This window comes from Gasterosteus aculeatus, chromosome 17, assembly GCF_964276395.1.
Source record: "Gasterosteus aculeatus chromosome 17, fGasAcu3.hap1.1, whole genome shotgun sequence".
Classification (NCBI taxonomy): Eukaryota; Metazoa; Chordata; class Actinopteri; order Perciformes; family Gasterosteidae; genus Gasterosteus; species Gasterosteus aculeatus.
In genome coordinates this window covers 19347649-19370326 of record NC_135705.1, presented here as the reverse complement: position 1 = coordinate 19370326, position 22678 = coordinate 19347649, and the positions used below count along the sequence as shown (strand labels likewise).

The 22678-nt window shown below is 51.0% G+C and overlaps 2 protein-coding genes across 7 annotated transcripts in view; both read left to right on the top strand.

Annotated features, from left to right (window-relative positions):
* Window positions 1-17158, top strand: part of plxnb1b (plexin b1b) — a 60907-nt gene extending 43749 nt beyond the window's left edge. For all 3 annotated transcript variants that reach the window (XM_078092251.1, XM_078092250.1, XM_078092252.1), the window contains 31 exons: window positions 110-266; window positions 1313-1421; window positions 2056-2164; window positions 2805-3758; window positions 4190-4324; window positions 4432-4554; window positions 4667-4760; window positions 4859-5025; window positions 5134-5285; window positions 5454-5559; window positions 5651-5787; window positions 5875-6051; window positions 6138-6333; window positions 6416-6658; window positions 7266-7445; window positions 7600-7748; window positions 8966-9066; window positions 9368-9585; window positions 9676-9854; window positions 9931-9997; window positions 10454-10600; window positions 10713-10878; window positions 11437-11540; window positions 11642-11726; window positions 12289-12455; window positions 12692-12852; window positions 13010-13157; window positions 13250-13314; window positions 14141-14216; window positions 14292-14366; window positions 15489-17158. In XM_078092251.1, coding sequence (XP_077948377.1) covers window positions 110-266; window positions 1313-1421; window positions 2056-2164; window positions 2805-3758; window positions 4190-4324; window positions 4432-4554; window positions 4667-4760; window positions 4859-5025; window positions 5134-5285; window positions 5454-5559; window positions 5651-5787; window positions 5875-6051; window positions 6138-6333; window positions 6416-6658; window positions 7266-7445; window positions 7600-7748; window positions 8966-9066; window positions 9368-9585; window positions 9676-9854; window positions 9931-9997; window positions 10454-10600; window positions 10713-10878; window positions 11437-11540; window positions 11642-11726; window positions 12289-12455; window positions 12692-12852; window positions 13010-13157; window positions 13250-13314; window positions 14141-14216; window positions 14292-14366; window positions 15489-15593 — 5052 coding nt within the window. In that variant the 3' untranslated portion in view covers window positions 15594-17158. The remainder of the gene's footprint in view (window positions 1-109; window positions 267-1312; window positions 1422-2055; window positions 2165-2804; window positions 3759-4189; window positions 4325-4431; window positions 4555-4666; window positions 4761-4858; window positions 5026-5133; window positions 5286-5453; window positions 5560-5650; window positions 5788-5874; window positions 6052-6137; window positions 6334-6415; window positions 6659-7265; window positions 7446-7599; window positions 7749-8965; window positions 9067-9367; window positions 9586-9675; window positions 9855-9930; window positions 9998-10453; window positions 10601-10712; window positions 10879-11436; window positions 11541-11641; window positions 11727-12288; window positions 12456-12691; window positions 12853-13009; window positions 13158-13249; window positions 13315-14140; window positions 14217-14291; window positions 14367-15488) is intronic.
* A 186-nt stretch (window positions 17159-17344) lies between these two features.
* LOC120834925 (putative peptidyl-tRNA hydrolase 2) lies at window positions 17345-21964 on the top strand. Of its 4 annotated transcripts, none has more exons than XM_040203313.2 (7): window positions 17345-17753; window positions 18571-18684; window positions 18948-19019; window positions 19131-19205; window positions 19675-19772; window positions 20169-20283; window positions 20569-21964. In XM_040203313.2, exons 2-7 carry the CDS (start codon window positions 18577-18579, stop codon window positions 20653-20655), a joined length of 555 nt encoding a protein of 184 aa, XP_040059247.1. In that variant the 5' UTR covers window positions 17345-17753; window positions 18571-18576; the 3' UTR covers window positions 20656-21964. The 4 variants fall into 4 exon arrangements, with proteins under 4 accessions (XP_040059247.1, XP_040059248.1, XP_040059249.1 ...); XM_040203314.2 differs by having other exon boundaries at window positions 17445-18462; XM_040203315.2 differs by having other exon boundaries at window positions 17478-17753; window positions 19134-19205.
* The last annotated feature ends 714 nt before the right edge of the window (window positions 21965-22678 follow it).

The following is a 22678-nucleotide window of genomic DNA, read 5'->3' as shown; positions in this document are numbered from 1 at the left end:
CCAGCGTCTCTGTCCTCGAACGACACCAAGGACACACTGAGGACAGGTGACAAACGTCCCAGCGCTCCCGGCGGAGTTCTGAATCTGAACGTCCGTCGTCTTTCGCCAGGTGTCTCTGTCCCTCCCCGGACTCCCGGTGTTGGAGCACGTCGAGTCGTACTCCTGCTTCTTCCACGACAGCCACAGCCCTGCCGTGGTCACCCAAACCGGGGTCACCTGCCACTCTCCGGACAGCAGCCGGGTGCCGGCCGTGCCTCCGGGACAGGGTGAGCGCCGCAGAGCAAGAGCCACCGCGCTGCACTTTAATCACCGCTTTGAACTTTGAGGATTTGAATGCATTCTGTTATGAGATTAATCTGTGTGCGCGGGGGAGTTTGCGTGTCCAGGCAGACACACACACGCACACGCACGCACACACACGCAGTTCAATCCCTGCGCCCGTGAATGTAGGTTAACCCAATCCATTTCCCCCCTAACCAGCTTACACAGCAGGGAGTAATCTGTATTTTAAAGCAAATACGACTCCCAATATCTCTGGGAGGGATTTTCTGCTCTGGTTCCGCTGGTTTGGCTGATTGTTTAGCGAGCGGAGAGCCGTTTCTGTTGCAGTGATAAAAGAAGATTTAAGGAGCTTGTTAATAAAAACCGAAGGCTCTACAGAGGTCACACTCAGCAAAACATTCACATGATGTGTGTTTGTTGTGTTATTCTCTCTCCCACGCACGCACACACACACACACACACGCACGCACAGACTGATTCCCAGGCCTGCATTCCTGAAACTTCCATCTCGTTGTAGTTCTCAGGGTGCAGGCTTCAGGGAGAACCCACCTGGGCGTTTACTGAGACGCGGACACACGGACTGTTTTAAGGATGTAGCCTTTGCTTACCTGTGCTTAAAGAGGGTTAGTGCCAGCGCCTACTTCAAAACAACAAAGGCCAACTGTTGCTTCAAGGAGAAGATCAGATTCTCACCTGACTGCTGCCTTTTCATGAAAGCTGCTGATTTGGAAGCGATAAGTTCTGTGCAGGCTTTGTTTGATGATGTATTGTACCAGGAATACGGGTGAGATTTGCTTTTTAAGACAACCAAAACAATGCATAAAATGGACTGTTGGACCCCCAACACTTTGCAAAAGTCTTCAACGTCTACACAACGTAGTCTGGACCGAACCGGCTCAGTGTTTTGGGTAACGTGGTATTCATCTGAGACTCTGGCTAAAGGAGTATCTGCGGAGCCGCGTCGGTGAAACACGATGTGGTCTGTAGGACCTTCTCACGCCGTCTTCCTCTGTTTCTGTGTCCTCATCAGACTACGTCACGGTCACCCTGTCCCTCCGCTTCGGCGACGTCGCCGTCACAGCGAGGGATTTCACCTTCTACGACTGTACGGCTGTCAAGCAGCTGTCTGGCAGCGTGCCGTGAGTTGACCGTGATTCATCTGCTCTCCTGCCTGCGCAGCACCTCGTAATGAAGTCCGCTTCTTTAGTAGCTGCCGTCTGCAGTGGATCGATTTCAAAAAGTGACAACATCTTCAGTAGACTCGAGACCTAAAAGCATTGTTTGTATGACATCAGAAGAGCTGGTCACGTGACCATATCAATACTGTGATTACGACCCAGTTCACTGTGAACCGGCCTCTCTGCTGGTGGGGATAAACTCACAGTAACCAAAAGTGAGGAGAACGCGAGCGGAGACGTCGTGATGAGCCTGATCGACGCGCTGTGCCGTGTGAACACCCTGTGGAATACTGCTTCAGTGGCCTTTCTCACCTTGTCTGTGTTTCCACACAAGCTCTCTGTCTCTGTCTCCGTCTCCACGCGACGCCGCCCTCCTCTGCTGTGATAAGGAGCTCAATTCAATTAGATCGCTGACCTTCTGCAACCACTGGGGCCACATTGGCAGTAATTGGATTGCTCCGTGTGGCACAGTGGAAGCTGAACCTCTTTGTTCTCTCCATATCTCCAGATAGAAAGGCTGCAGTAGTTCTAGGAGACTTCTCTGCGTCTTTCTCCCGTCCCATGTGTCTGATCTGTACGTCCTTTCTGCTTGCAGTTGCCGCGGTTGCGTTCTCAGCCGATGGGGCTGTAACTGGTGCGTTCACCAGCACTTGTGCACCCACAAGCCCACCTGTGAGGAGGGGGTGATCATCTACAACCAACATGTAAGTCACTCAGACAGAATGCGCAGACGTTCCTTCTGGGAGAGTTCGGGACGCTCGTATTGGCATCCGATCGCAGGGTGATCAATTTATCCACCGCACATCGACCCCCCACAATGACAACACAACCGCAGCTGGTGAACGTATAAGACGTTACACACAGGTTACTTTGGGAAAGTGTTGAGTCGAGCGAGTGGATCAGAGGAATCGCGTTGAGCCGTCTGCTTGATTCTGTTCCCGCCATCATCTCCACGTGAAGCACAAGCTATTCTCTCATTTAGGATTTGAGATAAAACAAGTACGGAACGCACACATCTTTGGTGACGGGTTGCTGTCAGTGTTTTTTTTCTTATCAAGATAAAAGCACTAAAATGTATTGGTTGGTTTGCACTCGAGTATTGGTAATTCATGAGAACCTGGTAAGTGACTGAATGGATGAATGTTTTTTGGATACATTCATCACCTCATATTCCATTTATTGATACCATTTATCTGTGAGAGACGTCATTTCTGTGCATGTGTCACAAGCAGCAGTAACAGCCGGTCGCGTCCCTTTAAGTTCACTTATTGTTTTTTTCCTTCATCCATTAGTGTTTTATTATTTTTCTCTCACCCTCTCATCTCCCCCGCTCCCCTCCCCCAGTTTAAACTCCCCACCTCGGCTCCGCCCACAATCAAACCGATAAAGGTCGTCACAGCAGCCGCTACCACGGCGGCTGCCCTGGCAACTAGTACCATGGCAACCACCACAACGACTCCCGCAACCACAACGACTCGCCCCCCGGCGTCTACTGCAGCCGCTACAACGACAACGACGACGACGGCGGCGCCGGCCCCCGTCACTGTGGCAACCACTCAGCAGCCGACCAACCCTCCTCCCCCCACTGCCCCACCCGTGACCACCGCCAACCCTGAGCCGACAGCCCCACCCACCACCCTGCCCGCGCAGCCCCCCAGCACCCTGTCATTCACCTCCGCAGCACCCACTCCGCCCCCAAAGGTCGCCGCCGGGGAGCAAGAGCAGACGGAAGCAGGAGGGCTTCTCGTTGACGCGGACGGTGCCGCTGCCACACCCACGGCCTTCGCCGAGGCCCCGGAGCTGGTGCCCGTCACCTTAGCGGACGGTGGAGGTCTGGACCCCGTGGTGCCGCTGATAATCCCGCCCCATGAACCGGATTCTTACCCGCTGGAGGTGTTGACGGAAGCGGAAGGAGCCTTGAGCCTGGTGGAGCCGCCCACCCCGGCCTCCTCCGGCTCCCCGCTGCCAACTTCCTTCCCCTTGGATGAGCGTGGCTACTCCCCCGAGCCCCCTTTCTACCTGGAGATGACCCGGACGCCCACCCTGGTGCCCACACAAGACCCCCACACCGTGGCGGGGGTGCCAGGCAGCGACCCTGAGCTGCTCCTCTACCCTAAAGAAGAAGAAGAAGACGACGTCCACGCCGTCCAGTCAGAAAACGACAACGCCACATTTTCCGCTGGCACCGTTTTGTCCGGCGACGGCGAGGTCGACCACGCGCCCCCCTCCTACCCCCACCTGTTGGACAGTGACTCAGAGCTGGACTATCAGTATGATCCAGCTGACGCCTTCCTCCCGGTGAGTTCAGCCGCCCTCTTCCTCCGGCCTCTTCTCTTACTTCTTCATCTGAAAGCTTCCCGGCCTCCCGGTGCTCCTCCCAGCTCCTCGCTAGACTCCCCTCCTGCCCCCGGTTCCCTGCTCCTCCTCTACTGTGTGCTAGCAGCCTCTTTTGGTTTTGCTGTTTCTCATGAGAGCTGCTGCAGCTGTTTGTTTTTGCTTCTTACACATGTACATCACACATGTAATCAGTATTATGCATTACATCCGTGACGTCTGTTAAACGAATGTGGCCTGCAGCGGCGATGAGCAGCTGGAGACGTGGGCTAGTTTCTGTCTCTTCCAACTCGTCTCCAGCTACAACTGACCCGGGATCAGAGGGGAATACTGTGCGTCGGTGTAAGCTGATGGAGGGGGGGGCTTGGATGATGATGCATTGTCTGTGTTTATAGGGGGACGAGGGCTCCTACTTCAGCTGGGGGTCTTCAACTTGTCCCTGCGTGGAGAAGGTCCAGGGTTCATCATTGCTCCCTATCAGGGTGGAGAGGAAGATCACCTTGCTAGCCCGCAACCTGCACCTGTACCAGGTACGCACACACACACACACACACTCTGAGCCTCAACACGTGTCAAGCATGATTCTATCTGCCTGGCTGGTGATTCCTGCATCAAACGCAAGTCTGTGTGTGTTCAGGACACGGAGCTGGACTACGAGTGCGTGCTGGTGATCGAGGGGCAGACGGTGGTGGTGGACGCGTACGTGGAGGCTGATGACGTGAATCCGTCAAACTTCGACATCACTTGTCAACTACACCAGGTCTGTAAATGTGCTCTCCAGCACAAAGCGGCAACCTAAGAGTTCAGTCTCGGTTCGGCGTTGAACTCCAGGGGTTAAGTTTAGGTACTGACTTTCTTTTTCTTTTGTCCAGTACACGTATTTTGCTCAAGCGGAGGAATACAATGCCATGGTGTACGTGAAGAGGAGGGACACCTTCCACGTGGACAGCTCCCCTGATTTATATGGTGAGAACATCCTTTGCATCGTCATACTGCTACCATCTCTCCAAACAAACTCCCCGCTGTCAGACTTGCACCCTGAGTGACGCCCGTGTCTCCCTCAGTGACGTTGTACAACTGCGCCGTCGGCCGCTCCGACTGCAGCCGCTGCCACACGGCCGACAGCAAGTACGGCTGCGTGTGGTGCGGCGGCGCTCAGGCCAGCTGCCTGTACGTGGACTCTTGCAGCGAACCTGTACAGGAGACATGCCCCGCCCCCGTCATCCACTCCGTGAGCATTGACCTTTCACCTCTCTGCTCTGTGTTTTTGATCTTTGGATTCAAGTTAAGGAATATATTGGCACTTGTTGATGGAGGGCTTCCGCCTGACTCCCCTCAGATTGAGCCACTCTCCGGCCTGTTGGAAGGTGGAACCATGGTGACCATCTCTGGCTCCAACCTGGGCCAGAAGGCAGAGGACATCCTCCACTCGGTGTCAGTGGCCGGGGTCCCCTGCACGGTCATCCCCGGCCTCTACGAGGTCTCCTCCAGGTACTTGTTTTATCTTCCTGCTTCACACTGGGACAGATGCACCCAAATTACCCTCTAGATATTTAAAGTATCTTATCTTAAAAATAAGTGGGTCCTCACTAAAGGGGCGTCCCGTCATGGGCTAAACCAAACACCTCCAGGATGCATGTGTGGGTTCCTCTCTTCCAGGATTGTGTGTAGAACCCAAGCCAGCGGTGGAGAGAAGGTGGGCCCCATGTCTGTGGAAGTGAGCGGCGGAGAGTTTGGTCGGTCCAGCCAGACATTCAGCTACCAGGTACAACACCTTCGGCGCCATAAGGAGGCGTTTGTTGACCAGTTGTGGTTTGGAATCAGCGACAAAACGTCCGTCCTGTGCTCCCTCTCAGGACCCGTTTGTGATGGGTGTGACCCCTGAAAGGGGGCCCAAAGCCGGAGGGACGTCCCTGACAATAATCGGACGAAACCTGCTGACGGGACGTCCCTCTGACCTCGCCATCACCGTGGGAGGGGTGCTGTGTGACATGTAAGACAGAGGGAAATGGGGGCGGCGCTCGCTCAAGAGTCCCGTCGTTTACTAAAGCGTCTATTTTACTGGCGTGTCTCCCCTCAGCGTGTCAGAGGTGCAGAGCTCCAGTGTTCAGTGCGTGACCGGGAGCAGCAACAAGACCGGAGACCAGCGCGTCACGCTGCACTACGGCAGCAGCCAGCGCCACCTCCACGCCGCCGCCTACCGCTACACCCGCAACCCCAACATCACCCACGCCGCGCCGGCCAACAGCTTCTTGGAGTGAGTCTGATCGCCGGCTCGCGACAACCTTCTCCGGTCTTCTTCTTCCTCCGCTTCGTCTCACGCGTGCTCCTCTGCCTGTTTAGCGGCGGGCGGCTGATCTACGTGTCGGGCCACGACCTGGACGTGGTGCAGGAGCCTCGGATGGTGGTGACCGCCTCTCCGTTCGGCTCCACCAGCCGGAATGAAAGGAGGAAGAGGGGGAGGAGGACTCTGGGCAGGCCGGCCAGGATGGTGCCTGAGCCGATCTGTCCCAGAGACCAAGTCTGCTCCGTCAGACAGGTGCGCGTCCGCCTCGCCTTTCTAAAATAAAAACGTGTCCCTTCCTTCTGCTGAAAGCCTTTTCCCTGCTGCCTCTCACCAGTTCACGGAGCGTTGTGAGGTGAACTCCTCCTCCCTGATCCTGTGCCGCTCTCCTATGGTGGACTCCTCCGTCCGGGGGTCAAAGGTCACCACGGAGTTCCTGCTGGACAACCTGCGCTTTGACTTCAGCCGCGTGAACTCGCAGACCTTCGGCTACGAGCCCAACCCCGTCCTGCGGCCCCTGAACCAGCAGGACCCGCTGAAGGCCTACCGCTACAACCCGGGCAGCTTCATCCAGCTGGAGGTCAGAGCGCAGGCTGTGATTGGCAGCAGAGCTTTTACACGCGCAGCAGATTTAGTTTTCCGGGTCGCGTTGTTGTTGTCGGTACTGAAGTCGCAGAGACGACCTTTTGGCTTCCTTCAGAGCAGCTAGCCGCCCGCCTACAGCCCCGAGCCAGAAACAACCATCTGAGTAAGAAAACCAGATCCAAATAGCAGTTTGTCCACCAGCTGTCCTTCGCTGCACCCGCTGAGGCTTCTGGGAGCGATTGTGTTGACTCGCGGTTAGAGCTTCTTTCCTTCCACAGAAGGAGCGAGCTGCCGTTGACAGTGTGGGAGGTTCTCTTGGTGCATCCTGTTATTATGGTATCGCCTTGATGCGTAAAGGTGTAATTAAACATCTGTCCTCTCCCTCTGTGCTGTCAATGCGGCCTTCAAGAGTTAAATTTATGTCTGAATGACGAGAGGGACAAAAGCCGTTTGTCTGTCTGAAAAAACAAGTTAACAAGTGCTTGAATGCTCTGCTGCTTTATCGCGGCCTCCTCACTACAGTATTGAGGCTCAGCCGTGTAATAAAGTAGCTTATTAAAGTAAGTGCAGGTGGAAATAAAAGCTGAATTGTGTGTGCTCAGGGGGAAGACCTGGACCTGGCCATCACGAAGGACGAGGTGGTGGTGCTGGTCGGCGAGGGCGTCTGTGCCGTAAAGACCCTGACCAGAAACCATCTGTACTGCGAGCCGCCCCCCCAGCAGCCGCCACCAGCCCCCAACGGCAAGAGGCGCGAGGGCTCCGACAACCTGCCTGAATTCACAGTGAGTCTTTGCTGATTACGTCGTGGGAATATTTGAACGCAGAGTTAGTGGTGGCATTTCAAAAAAGTCATGTCATGTAAATGTGATTTAAAGACATTTAATGTCATTCGGGCTCTTCGGGCCATTTGCTTAACGGACTGTGTGTGTGTTTCAGGTCCAAATGGGCAACCTGAACTTCTCCCTGGGGAAGGTTCAGTATGACAGCCTCAGCCTGTCCACCTTCCCCCTGGAGGCTCAGATCGGAGTCGGGGTCGGGGCGTCCATAGTAGCCCTCATCGTCCTCATCATCGTGCTCATTTACAGGTCGGTGTGTTTCTGTGTGTGTGTGTGAAAAAGAAGTGATACACAAGTTGACCTGTTAGTGACAACAATATCATGGCAGCTTGTCGGGAAGGAAGCCCGGTGATGCTGTGTGACTGCCGTTATATTCACTGTCCTCTCGCCTTGAGCTATGGGAATAGAAATGGGTGCTGTAATACTCACGAGTCTCCCTTTAAGGACCACCTCATGATCCTCACATGCACTTCAACTTTTGCATTTTTGCCCTTTCTAAAAAGGGTGTATTTAGATATATTACCGCACACTGGGGTCCCCAAACAGGCTTGAGTTGCTTAATTTGAGTTTGAATGGAACGCTGAGCCTCCCATGAATCCGATGAGCACGGCTGTAATGATTGTTATAGTGAGTCCTCACAGTTCCATTGTAGAGAGACCACTTGAAACGTCGCGGTACAAAGCGGCCTGTTGGGACGTCACTGCCTGCTTGATAATCAGGGGCTTTCTGAGAATGTTCCACACCACAAGTAATCGCTATCACTTGGTCTTGGTGCCCTAATGTGTTCACCCTTTTTATCACTTTGCTAGGAGTTCAAATCGGTTACATTTGTGTGACAAAAGACATAAGTGTGCATGAAATTCTATGTTTGTGATTTGAGACGCGGCTGCTTTCATTGATGTGTCTTCTACTGTCCACCACCCCGCTGACAGACCGGGGACGTCTCAATGCGTTATATATATGACCTCTATGCGACCTCTGGTAGAGCTAAAGATCAATGTGTGATAGTGAGAACTAATTAGGGCTTGTTACTAAGCATCAATACTTCTCTGTCTGACTCATTCCATGAGCATCATGCCCTTTAAACATGGAGTGCAACTCAAAAGTGAAGCACCGGCCTCTCCGATCATCTTTAATGCCAAAAACAACATTTGGTAAAAGGAGAAACACTGGCCAGAGCAGATGGGGATTAACAGTATAATACTTCTAGGAAGTGGTCAGCAGTGTTGCCCCGCTCCATAAGAATTGTCCCGCTCATTGAATCCACGGTAACGTTATACTTCCTGCATCTCCCAGAGCATTATGGGAACAGTGGGATCAGACTAGTCCCCTGATCCTTGCTGCTGGGCGTTTGTTGGGTCAAATTACTCGAGTCGACACTCACTGGATTCCCACTAATCCGGTGTGAAAGTGGTATTGTCCTGTGTTCACTCTCCCTGCCCCCCCCCTTCCCTCCCCCCCATCAGGAGAAAGAGTAAGCAGGCTCTGCGAGACTACAAGAAGGTGCAGATCCAGCTGGAGAACCTGGAAACCAGCGTGAGAGACCGCTGCAAGAAAGAGTTCACAGGTAGAAGGACCTGCTCCGAGGTTTGGGGCGGGGGGGGCGCAGACAACGTTTGTTCAGTTCTTAAAGGCCAACAGATTTTGTTTTCACACTCGCTGCATTTATCCCATTACATCACGGCTGCTGGATGAAACGCTCCCCTCATCACACGCGGCTTATGGTCCAGGAGTTAAGCTTAGCCAGTCAGGGTCAATATTGACCATCTCAGACCTCCCAGCACACACTTTGGATCCGACACGTGTCCGAGGTTGAAGACAAAAGGGCGCGTAGCAACACCTCTTGATCGTTCACCCGTCCCCCTCAGATTTGATGACTGAGATGATGGACATGTCCAGCGACCTGGTGGGCTCCGGCATCCCTTTCCTCGACTACCGGAGGTACGCCGAGCGGATCTTCTTCCCCGGCCACCGGGAGTCTCCGCTGAGGCGAGACCTGGACGTCCAGGAGTGTCGGCGGCAGACGGTGGAGCAGGGCCTGGTGCAGCTGTCCAACCTGCTCAACAGCAAGCTCTTCCTCACCAAGGTATGTGTCCCCCCCCCCCCCCCCCCCCGGCCGGCGTGGTGAGGCCGCAGGACGCGGGGATAACGCGCCGCTCTCCTCTTCGCTCTTCAGTTCATTCACACTCTGGAGAGCCAGCGGACCTTCTCGCCCAGGGACCGGGCCTACGTGGCCTCCCTGCTGACGGTGTCGCTGCACGGTAAACTGGAGTACTTCACAGACATCCTCAAAACCCTCCTCAACGACCTGGTGGAGCAGTACGTGGCCAAGAACCCCAAGCTGATGCTGCGACGGTAGGAAGACGAGGTCGTGGGTAAACGGTGTTCAGGTGGCCGGCAGGGATTCAAACCGTGTGTTCGTCCCCTGTAGGACGGAGACGGTGGTGGAGAAGCTGCTGACCAACTGGATGTCCATCTGCCTCTACGCTTTCCTCAGGGTGAGGCGCAATGACCTCTTAGTTCCAGCGTTGACCAGGTGTATTTTATTAGCAAACAAGGGATGAACACCTGCTTCAGTAGCAGCCTCACCGGCTCTGTTGGTCTGGTCTGTTTGGCCCTCGTCTCCTGCAGGTTTAGTCCATCAGTTCAAAGGGCTTTGTTATTGGTAATGGGAATTATATAAGGTGATCCAGGGGAATCGCTTGTATACGTTCATGTTTGCAGGATTACTGTGTTCGCAATATTTAAAAAGTGATGTGATGTATCCTCATCATTCATTTTCCGGTGCAGCGGATTAATGTGCAGTCCAAAGTACTGACATCTGTTTAGTGCCAGGGAATATTTAAATGCAGAGTTAATGGTGTTATTCATAAGAAAAAAGAACGTCCTTGTCATTTCAGGACATGATCTCCTGCAGAGAGGCCATTGCTGATGATTGCTGTGTTTGTGCGTAGGACTCAGCGGGGGAGTCTCTCTACATGCTGTTCAGGGCCATAAAGCACCAGGTAGATAAAGGGCCGGTGGACGCTGTGACCGGCAAGGCCAAGTACACGCTTAACGACAACCGCCTGCTGCGAGAGGACGTGGAGTACAAGACCCTGGTGAGGAGCACTCCGATCTGGTTTAAGAGTCCCACACATCCAGCACCACCTTTCCGGGAACTTTGTCCCCCGTTCATCCTCTCACCCCGTCTTTTCCGCTCTTCTCCCGCAGACACTGAATGTTTTGGTGCAGGGCGGCGGAGTGAACGAGAGCCAGCCGCTGCCCGCCAAAGTGCTGGACTGTGACACAATCACACAGGTGAAAGAGAAGCTGCTGGATCAGGTGTACAAGGGCACCTCCTTCTCCCACCGGCCCCACGGCGACTCGCTGGACCTGGGTGAGAGGCCGCGCGCACCGCGTCACACAGCGGCGTGTGGGATCTAGTGGCATCTGGTGGTGACGTTGTAGATTGCAGCCAGCTGAATACTGGCGTCCACCAACGCCTCCCTTTAGTAGCGCGTAGACAGTGTGGTCTTCGGGTAACGTCCAAACCTGTCCAGGTTCAGGTGATCAACAAAGAAATAAAAATGATTACTTTATTTCATTCCTGCTATTACATGCTACTAAATCCTAGACTGGCCGTTCATTTCCATTTCTGAATGTTTTTCACTGGTGAGATACATTTTGAATCGTTCACTTGCTTTCAAGGGCTTTTCTCGTTGAGCTGTGGTGCCCCCTACTGCCCCGGCCAAGTTAATGCAAGGACAGTCGGTTAATAACAGAACCCAAACTGACCCAAACCCCAGCAGGAATAGCTACTGGAGAAGAATCTGTATGTGTGTTCGCACAAGTTCCATCGTAAATGTTCCACATTTAGTTAATCAGGTAACCATCACATCCAAACACCGTGAAGGATTCACACACTCTGACCTTCTGGCTGCTGTGTGTCCTTCAGAGTGGCGCTCGGGTGTTGCTGGTCACCTCATCTTGTCCGACGAGGACTTGACCTCGGTGGTTCAGGGCAATTGGAAACGCCTGAACACGCTGCAGCACTACAAGGTCAGAGGTCACCCTTCACTGCACCATGGCTCTTTTAAACGTGTAAGGCGGCTTCGTGGTCCATGAGGTAACACAACCGTACGCTTTGTGTTGATCACCAGGTCCCAGACGGTGCGACAGTGGCGCTGGTGCCTCGCCACACCAAACACATTCACCACGACAACCACGACTACGTCGCCGGAGAGAGTGAGTTTGCACGGGAACAGCGTTGTGGTGAAACGGGAGGCCTCTGCGCGTCCAGCCTGTAGGGGGTGGCGGTTAGTAGACGACCGTCCCGACGCGGCGTTGGGTCGTTCCATCCAGCCTGTACGGGCCCACCGGATGTCGCAGAATGATTCACTTTCTTTCAATAATTCGGATGTCTACATACATTTGCGATACATATTATCCTATTAATAATTACAGGGACGAGTAAGAACAGCTGTTTGAGGCTTCCTGCTCTGTCCTCGACCAGCCTTTAGTTATGATGTATACAGACACACCTCTGCCTAAATAAGGGGCCGCACAGGAGTAAGAAAGCATTAGGGGCCACGCCCACCTCTCTTAGTTTGCGTATTGAACACGCCTCACTCGTGTAGACTCTGGCGTTACAGCTGGATCCTCTTCCACGGGCGATAAAAGGTTCTTGTGTTGTTCTCACTTTAAATCAATAAACATCGAAACCCAACAAGTGGGCTGCCGTTGTATATCGACGGGGAGGTCAGAGCCCCACTAGTCAGTGATCTGTTTGGTACGGCGTTCTGTGCAGAGACCCCGATGCTGGAGGACGCAGATGAGGGGGGGGTGAGGCTGTGGCATCTGGTGAAGGCCGGCGAGGAGCCCGAGCTGCCCAAACACCGGCGAGGCAGCCTGAGGGAGAGAGAGAGGGCCAAGGCCATTCCTGAGATCTACCTGACCCGCCTGCTGTCCATGAAGGTACGCGCACACACACACAGTCACACACACACACACACAGTCCTGTTTGTTTGGCCCTTCCCTCTCTCGCTCTATGTTCTCACACAGCTAACATGTGTGCGTTGTTTAAACACGCCTGTTGTCTTGTATATAAAGGGATGCCGCCCACAGTAACACATGGCGCCACTCCTCCGCCCTGCAATGTGCACATCGCTGAGCGCTGAATCCTTTCCGCTGTCCTCCTCTTGCTTCTTCAGGGGACGCTGCAGAAGTTTGTAGACGATCTGTTCACGGTGATCCTCAGCACCAGTCGTCCCGTCCCGCTGGCCGTCAAATACTTCTTCGACCTGCTGGACGACCAGGCAGCCAAACACGGCATCTCCGACCCGGAGACTATACACATCTGGAAAACCAACAGGTACGGCATGGACACGCGGAGAGATGAGGGGGACGTATTCCAGCAACGGGAGGGCTTCAGAGGGATGTTGGACGGGCTTTTACCTGCTGATCAGTTCATGTTTGAAATGAGTGATGTTTGATGTCTCTAACGTATCCTCTGCCCCCCCCCCCTCCAGCCTCCCACTGCGCTTCTGGATCAACATAGTGAAGAACCCTCAGTTCATCTTCGACGTGCAGGCGTCGGACCACGTGGACGCCGTGCTGACTGTCATCTCCCAGACCTTCATGGACTCCTGCACCATCGCTGAGCACAAGCTGGGCCGGGTGAGGCGCGACTCCACATACACACATGATGGAGGACGAGTACGAGACGTTGAGGCTGTTTGTTGACTCGGGCCTCTTGTCTCTCTGACCAGGACTCTCCCATCAACAAGCTGCTGTACGCCCGAGACATCCCCCGCTACAAGCAGATGGTGGAGAGGTGGGTCCGGGTGGTCCGGGTGGAGTTCAAGCTAAAACCGCTCCTTTAAGAATGGACCCTGCACATCGGACACAAAGCATCATCGATGCTCTAGTATACGTTCCATTAAGTTGCATTTCTTTTGAAGCAGTTTGGTTACATATAGATCGGTAGCACTTATGCATTTATAATGCATTAATCAATAATACTCCGTACCGCCATGTTTAAAACATTAAACACACGTATAACACACTATAAAGCATATTTGGATGACGAGCTCAGGTATCATAATACTTCATTATACTATAATATCCTATAGTGGTAATACATTTCAATCGTAATGCATTTACTTTAAGTAAAGCAAAATATGTTGATTTGCGATTAATTACAAAATGTAATAAATTGTTGAAAAGTAGTGCATAAAATCTCAACTAGAATCTATAAAACCCACAGCTATTTCATACTGCCTGGGTATTACTATTTTCTCTATTTTGTTCTAGAAAAACAAGTTCCATTATAACAGGCACCTTCTTAGCGACAGGAGCATTTAGTGTTTTCCCAACATATCATATTGGGGGGGGGCTCCCACCTCCATGAAAGCAGTAGATCTCATTTAAGGTACTTTTACGACGGAACAGGTCTATATACCTCCTTATTTTATTAAACAACGTGAACAATAATCCATTACAATGTTACAAGAGGGACGATACTGTAAAAACGTACCGGGGAGAGAACTTGGAAATAAGTGTTGTGCTACTTGTACGTATCAGTCAGCACATGTTTTGCTGTGGCGTTGATCCTATTGAGCCGTGCATGTGGATTTGATGGTTTCCGGCCCTGGTTGCAGGTACTACGCCGACATCAGGCAGACCATCTCAGCCAGCGACCAGGAGATGAACTCTGCTCTGGCGGAGCTGTCCAGGGTGAGTGGATGCAGCCTCCGCTCGCAGCGCAGCGGCCCGCAGGCCCGAGTCCAACCAGCATGCTCTGTGTTTCAGAACTACTCCGGAGAACTCAACTACCTGGTGGCCCTGCACGAGCTCTACAAGTACATCAACAAGTACTACGACCAGGTGTGTCTATCGCGATGGTGTGCATGGCGGGCCTACAGCACTCGTTTGTGTTTACACCGAACCGGGCGGGCATCATTGTAGAAAAATGCTTTTTATATTGTGCGTCTTCACTGGCTCAGTCATTTCTGCTGAATTATTATTAATTATTATTATTATTGCAATAATAAGCAATTAAGGAATTATGTATTTAGCATCTTGACTCCACTAAAGAGTGGTTACACAATGTCATCTTCATCAAACAATTATGAAAGTGAATTTAGAATCTCAAAAAGATGAATAATATAAACAGCTGAACTAATACCGAAGTAGATGTGTTGACATAAAACCTAAATAAAGTGGTAGTTGAAGCTCAAACTGCCACTGAAATGATCAGTTGGTCAGGAGTCAAGTCAAGTCATTTTATTTTGTATAGCCCATAATCGCAAATTACAAATTTGCCTCAGAGGGCTTTACAGTCTGTACACATACGACATCCTCTGCCCCGAAACCCACCATCGGCACAGGAAAAACTCCCAAAAAAAATGAAAAAACCCTTCCAAGAGGGAAAAAAGGGAAGAAACCTCAGGGAGAACGTCAGAGGAGGGATCCCACTCCCGGGATGGACAGACTACAATGGATGCCATGTGTACAGAATGAACAATGTATAATACATGCAATTATATGACAGAAATGATTCAAGTAACTGTGAGTAGTAAGCCAGGCGCACAGCAGGACCACCATCAGATAGAACCACCATCCACAGAAGCCTGTGGGGAGGGAGAGCACAGAGATTTTAGGAGAGGGTAATGTCGGTTTATGAGTACAGTAATATGATATCTAAAATAATGATGATGATGATGATGATGATGGCAGCAGCAGGCGTCAGCATGGCCACGGCAGGTGTCAGGACCAGGGTCCAGAAGGAACGTGTCAGGAGGACACGCGGGAGCCTTTCAGGGGATGGACAGTGTAGTACAGTCACTATATTGGCTTTCATTTAGTTAGGATCCCTCTTTCAATCCACAGCTTGGAAAAGGAAAATAAAACGTCTATGATTTTTCTGTAATATTGATCGTGTGGTTCATGTGTGTCATTTTATGCGCACAGCTAATGTATCCTGCGTTTGTGTTGCTCTCTGCTCAGATCATCACGGCGCTGGAGGAGGACCCCACGGCCCAGAAGATGCAGCTGGGCTACCGGCTGCAGCAGATCGCGGCCGCCGTGGAGAATAAAGTCACCGACTTGTGACAGAGGAAAACACCCACGAGAGCCGCGGGGGGGGGGGTCAACAGACGGACAGCTCGAACTGAAAAGCAGGAGAGCCACAACCAGTTCCTCTTTGGGGGGGGGGTTGGAGTGACGTGCTGCCTACGACTTCGGTCCGGACGCTAGAAGCAGGACGGCTCGCGGCGGCTCTGTCTGCCTCCTCCAGCTGCTCTACAGTCAGCTGATCTCATCCGAAGTGACCTAAATGTCCCGTTCTCCCCTCTGAGTCCATTTGATGAGGCGGTACCTCTTATGCCTTGTGTGCTTCTCGCTGCTGTATGATCAGAAGTGATTTCTGTGTGTGTGTGTGTGTGTGTGCACCTTGTACTGTCACATTTCCTGGTACAAACTTCTACCGGTTGTTTTATTTTAAGTTGTCAGTATTCATAAAACCTGAGTTTTAATGCTCTGAAATGGACCCGCCCTGGTCCCATTTCTCACAAGTAGTCACAAAGAGTTTAGTAGTCAGCAATCAGCCTCCTGTTCTGCAGACAGCAGCAGCACTGTGTTCACTTCAGCCAGCAGCACCGACTCGCCCTCGTTCACACGTCCAGTCCCAGCTGGACGCTCCCATCCGCAGCGGTAGAGACTTTTTTTACACCTTCATTGTCTTTCCTTTCAGTTATTTGGTACTCAAACCCCCCCAACGGAGAGTCAGTGTACCCTGTTCTTGTTACTTTCCTTGCTTTTATACTTATTCATGTTTCTATAGTGTGCAAATTACTGGAAAGATGTTGGAGGAACAAGCAAAAAATGCTTCCGAGAGCAGAATCCTAGAGCGCACCGCAGTGTTTTAATGTGTCAGCAGTTTTATTTTATACATTTTTAAACATTCCTTTTGGGTTTTAAACGGCGTATTGAAATCATGGTTTGCCTCGTTCCACTCCAAGCCGGGGGCATGGTACTTTGTTTTCTGTGTGTGTTCGTGTCGTGGACGTCGTGGTCGGTGCACGGTTCTGCTGGTGGACACACGGTGGCGCCGCTTCACGTGCTGCGGGCAAGTTTTGCTACGACTGGTTCACTTTCTCCCACAGCACAGAGACCTTATGTAGACGAGCTAATGTTTGCTTATGTCAATGAACCTGGTTGGTCGTGGCTCCTTAAGGCTTAACAGGGTTGGACATTTGTTTGACCTCTTGGATTCCCGTGGGACGACCTTTCGCGGTTGGGCTTCTGTCGGGTCGATGTGTAGTCAGAGCTGCAGACCCGGTGTCGTCTCTATTCAGAAAGTCACCCAGCCACTGGAATCAGTGACCGAAAACACATGACAATGTAGCCTTAAGGTTTATTACTCCATTATTTAACACACAAGCAACTAATGACTCGTATGGAGGGTTTGTTCTGTCGTACACTGTCGGGTGAGAAAGGCATGAAGGAAATCCGTTTGAGGGAGAACTATAACTGTCGTTAGGCTGTATAAATTTGGCGATGTAGAGCAGGCTCTGCAAGGAGCAGTTTAGGGATGTTTCTTATTTTGTGTGTTAATATCATTGTACATACTGACTCAAAAATTGTAACTGTAGCGTTAACCTGTTAATTAAGAGAAAGTGCAAATTCTCACAGATGTGGATGTAATAAAATGTTCAAAAAATGAGTCTTTGATTTATTGGGGGGCAGCATGCAGATTATCCAATGCTATCTATGCGTGTTCGTGTGGCCGAGATTACCATGGAGACGCTGTGGACGCGACCCTGTCATGTCCATGTGTGTCCTAGTAACTAATTACCGCGTGCGCAGTGCAACGGGGTAAAAATCTAGACACATTCTCAAATAATGCAAGAAATTATCATTGTGGGTTTTAAGTTTAAACAAATAAGTGTGATGAGATTATAAGTGTCTCCCCGCGCGTATACTAGTGGTGACTATGGCACATCTGCATCATGCACATCTGCATTATGCACCCATCGCTACATTTTTAATAGCACCAGAAAATCGGAAACACCGCAGTCGACACAGCGGGCAGCATCCCCTGCTAACAAACACAGCGGTCCCAAGATGGAGTAACGCTGCAGACGGCGCAGTCGGGCATCCCACTGGATGTAATTTCACATTCAACTAGAAATTGTATCTGTCGCAGGTGAAACGTAGGACGAGAAATACCGCCTCCGTTGTTCCTGTTGTCAAGCCAGCTGCGCTGAACAGGTAACTGCAGGCGGCTAGCTGGGCCGGAGCTAGCCCCGTTTAGCGATAGCGGCTAATGCTAATGTTAGCAAGTGATGTGACAAGAGCCGTGAGGGAGGTTAATTTGGCGCTAATGCTAAGGCCAAGTCGGGGAAGCATCCGCTTTATATCATATTCTTTCTACCCCCCCATCATAATCTTAAATTAAAAGAACACGTTCGTTGCTAACGATAGCTGCTTTGTTCGCCAGGCTAATATGAATGATGTGTAGTTAGCTAACGTGTGTGTGGTGAGCTAACGTTAGCTCACTTGACCACAGCCGACTTCGCTAGCCGTTAGCTGAACGTTGTCCAACGTTAACCTGTTTAATGGCGCTTTATTATTTTCTTAGGTTATCTGCATATTTAACGTAACGTTATTTCGCGCTCCGTCGAAGTGTCACCACGACATTGCTTGGAGGTGTAACGTCAGCGTGCGACGTTTAGCGACGCGGTGAATGGATGTAACCGTCGCATTGTGCCGTTTAGCGGCGGCTGCTTTAAGGCGACTCCCGTCGGTTCATCGCGCTAGCTGGTGATGCTCCGCGTGCGCCGCGCACCCGCCCGCGTGTTAAGAGAAGCGGGGACTATTGAACGCTGTTAACTACGAGCCCGAGGAATGAAGCTGAACGCGATTTAAAGAGCTCTTTAAACTGCACACTGATATCGGAAAGATCGACGTCGGACCCGAGGTAGATCGGTCGCTTTTAGGCTCACGGTGGCCCGCTTTGTTGCCGATGGTATCGTGTTTCACGCGGTTGAGCGCTGAGCGTTCTGCTTGATCTTTGTCTTCATTACAGCCGAGAATGGATCCAGCAGAGCAGTCGGGCCCGGACTCCGGCCCTCAGGATGTCAACCCGGTGTTCCTGCAGCAGCTCAGGGAGCTGGACATCCCCGAGGAGGCAGCCAAACAGGTGGGCCTGCATTACGTCCACACCGGGGCCAGAAGCTTATCCGGAACCGACTCATTCTGCATGTACATGGAATCATGTCCGTGGGAAAACGCAGCATAGCAAAGGCGAAAATGAGTTTAATCCAAGTATTCCGCTACATCACCACATCGGACTGGGCTTTCCTTATTGCCCTTGCAAAATAATCAGTCAGTTGCTCTGCATGTCAGGCGTCACCCCGCCGTTGTTTGTTGCTGACCTTCTGTCATTGTTTCCCACCACTTCAGGCACTTCTACACACAAGGAATGTGTCTGCAGAGGAGGCGGCCATGTACTACTTCAACAAGCTGGAGAATGAGGTGCCCATAAGCTAGCCTTAGTCCTCACAGGTACACCTTGGTACTTAAGACCTCGTGGAGTTTGTCCAAAGCCAAATCTCAGTGTCTCCTTTTGTCTGCTCTGACCCCCAGGAGGAAGGGGATGATGACCTCATGTTCAAGATGGTGTTCGTGGTGAACATGGACCTTGCTATGGGTGTTGGAAAGGTATGTCCAGCAGCGCCAGTGTGGATTGCGTGTGACGCATCCTGCAATTCATCTTAAAGAACGTGTCCGAATGTTTAACAATCGGCCTGTCTCCCCACTAAAAATATCAGCTATTAGTGGTGATTAAATGCATGGCTATCTCTGTTTTTACAGTGATGGAAAGCTGCTATAAATGTTCATACATTTGCATTAGTCTGCCTTTTTGTACATCCTTCTAATCATTGATACCTGCCAGGTTCTGCGCTGCTTGCTCTGAGTAGGTTATGAAGTAATCCATCCCACAGAAATGCTGATTTCATGCAAATATTGTTTTCAGCTTGGGTCTGCATTTTAATAGAAAAATAATGCTTCTTAAAAAAAATCAACTTTATTGCACATGGTCACAAGAGGCACATAAAAGCCCTTTTCAGTACAGCAGAGGACTACCAGCTTCCTGCTTGTGTGAACTCTGTGCTGTGCGTTTGTGCAGGTTGCCGCCCAGGTGGGTCATGCTGCCGTGGGTTTGTACCAGGCTCTGCAGGAGAAGAACAGCTGGAGGGAGATGGCCTGGAAGTGGGACCACAGCGGGTATGTTGCAAGAGGAGAGATGCACTGACAAGTTGGCCATTTGTTATGTATCGTGTAATTCAAACAAAGACGAGTTGTTTGCACTGTACGGAAACGGTGAATGTCAACCTTTTTTCCAGATTTTTACAAGGAATGGGAAAGTTAACGCGTTAATCTGTAGGCTAAGCTAGCTGCTAGGCTTCCATGTCAATATCTACCCTGCAGAGGACCACCACTGTGTCCCTAAAACACAGTGGTTTGGAAAACGTCCTGGCTAAATTTCGGTAGATTGATGCCACTTGTGACCATACGTACATACAGTAAATAATTAATATAAATGAGCACTCGGTCATGGTTTGCGCTGTAGAATTGCAATAACATTATTAATGGATATGTATGTGCGTTGTGTTGATATAGGTCCAAGAAGGTGGTGGTCCAGGGCACCAACGTAGCTCATCTACTGGAGCTGCAGGCCCTGGCCATGAGCCTCAGCCTGCCCACTTACCTGGTCCAGGATGCGGGGATGACCCAGGTGAGAGAAACAGGCCGCTACCAGTTATCTTCTATGTATGTAGGTTTCTGACTCATCTGTAGTTATCTCCTACATATTGGTCATTTTATATCTGGTTGGCACATCAGGAATCGGGAACGTTTATTGCCAAAATATGTTAGACATACAAGCAATTTGACATGGTGGTTGTTGCATAACATTGGACAGTAGGACAATGAGACAACAAGACAAAGGACAAGAAAAGTGGCATGAAGACAATCTACACCCCCCCCCCCCCCCCTCCCCCTTTTTATGTTGTCTTCGCAGGTGGAGGCCGGGTCCCGCACTGTGCTGGCCATCATGGGCGAGGAGGAGATGGTGAACAACGTCACTGGGAGTCTGAAGCTGCTCTGAGAGGCTCCGCCCCCCTGTGGGGGAAGCCATTGCTCTGCAGGGCCGCGGGGCCTCCAGCAGAGGGCAGCGTTTCCCAGCCGCAGGGAGGGTCTTGGCATGCAAGCTTGTAACAACCTTTAACAAAAGAAGACCTGAAGAAAAGGGAAAACAAGACATGTCCCAACACCAGAACACACACACAGTCCCTCAGCCATTTGTTTCCCTTTCATTCTTTGTCTTAGCCGCTTCGTCGGCCGTTGAGTGTAGAGTGGGGGGGGTAGGTAGGTAGAGGAGAGAAGTTGTTACCAGGGAACCGGGCCATGGTAGTTCCATTTTTTTCTTTTCTTCTGGTGACCTCATTTTACTTATTGGAAAGTCTTAAGATTAGATTCTTAATTCATCTTCAAACACATTTAGTCTGTTGTCCAGTTTGAGATTTTGCAAAGTAAAATAAGTTCTTGGTGGCTGACTAATATTACTGTCATGCTTATTTAAGGTGTAGTATACTGTAGACTAATGTCATTCTAATTATAGCCATAGCAGATGTAGTAAACACCTGTTTAATTCACTGCTCCTGAGTGAAGAGTAATTTATTAACTCATTATACGTCAACACTCATTTTTGACATTTTAATGATCTTTTGTCTGTATGCAACTACTCTCCCAAAGATCCCTCTCCTATAGAATCAAACACATTACTCATTATTGGTAAATGGCTATATTTTGTATGCATTATGCCTGTTAGGGCCATATCATGTATAATCTGTGGTGTGCCATCCTAAGCAGTTACTGGATTTACTCATTGTTTATCTTTTCTTTGTGTTGATTTATGGTAGAATTTGACATTGGGCGCTAACTTGTGTAGAGCCAAAATGTCATGTAGTAAAGTTGTGTGCGGGGCCCAAGTTTATACACTCAGACTGCCTGTTGTGGATAGTTTACACTTCCAAAGTTGGTCAATTTCCAGCTGGACACACAGCCGTGTATAGCATCCGTTATGGACCTGGTGAGTAGTGGTGAACACTAATAATCTTATCGCACACAGATGGACGTGTGAGCCGTGGTGTCTATGTTCTCACTAACATTTGTGGGCATGAGCTGCCTCTCCCAAAAGTGTTATCTTATTGTCAAAGATTGTATTTGTAACAAATTGTTAAAAGAAAAAGGCAGTGGCATGCACGCAATATGAAATGTATATTTGGACTGACAAGTCGGAATCCCAAAGTTATGTTGATTTTTAGTTACATGTCCACACTTTGATACCTCCTGTGTTATAGTCATCTGTGTGAATGCTTCAGACTATGGAGACCATTAAAACGCCTCCAGATTAAGTCACCCGCCTCTTGAATCGTGTTTTTACATCTCACACACACACAGCGCGCGCACGATGTGCTGGTGGGGGGGGTCGCGCGCAGACCATGTTGCAGCGCGCGCGCTCGTGTGAGCGGCCATGTGACGGCGCGTTTTACCGCAATAACAGCGGCAGCACCGAGCCGCGTAACCGGGCCCCCGCTTCCCCACCGAGCCGCGTAACCGGGTCCCCGCTTCCCCACCGAGCGACGTTCCGTGGGAAGTGGCGATGGTTCTAAAGGCGCACAAGCCGAGAAAGTTGCCACATTTATGGGACGGCGAAGTGGACACTCGGCGCGACTGGAGAAACCGGAAGTCGTCACTTGTGAAAGAAAAAAAGATTTACAGCGCGATTGCGCTGACACACATTTCGACCCCCTGCAGGTCGGTTGAACTCAAGCGGATTAATTGTAATTGTTACCGTGCCGTTTAGACGGTGTGTCGGCACGTCGGTCTCAGAAGGGACAGAAGCCTAGTCCCTCCCCCCCACATCCGGCGTCTACCGTCACCGCACCCCGTGTATCCATCCGCCAACGCGCCACCAGCTTCCGTCCTGGTTTCCGACATTTGATTTATGACGCTCGGGGTCTTCACCAATGGTAGTCCGCATGCGGACATCTGCAGCAGTTTTGTTGTCTAATCTCGTCGCTTGTGAGACCTGTGCAGCAAATGACGTTGGCATTTATAATCGCAGC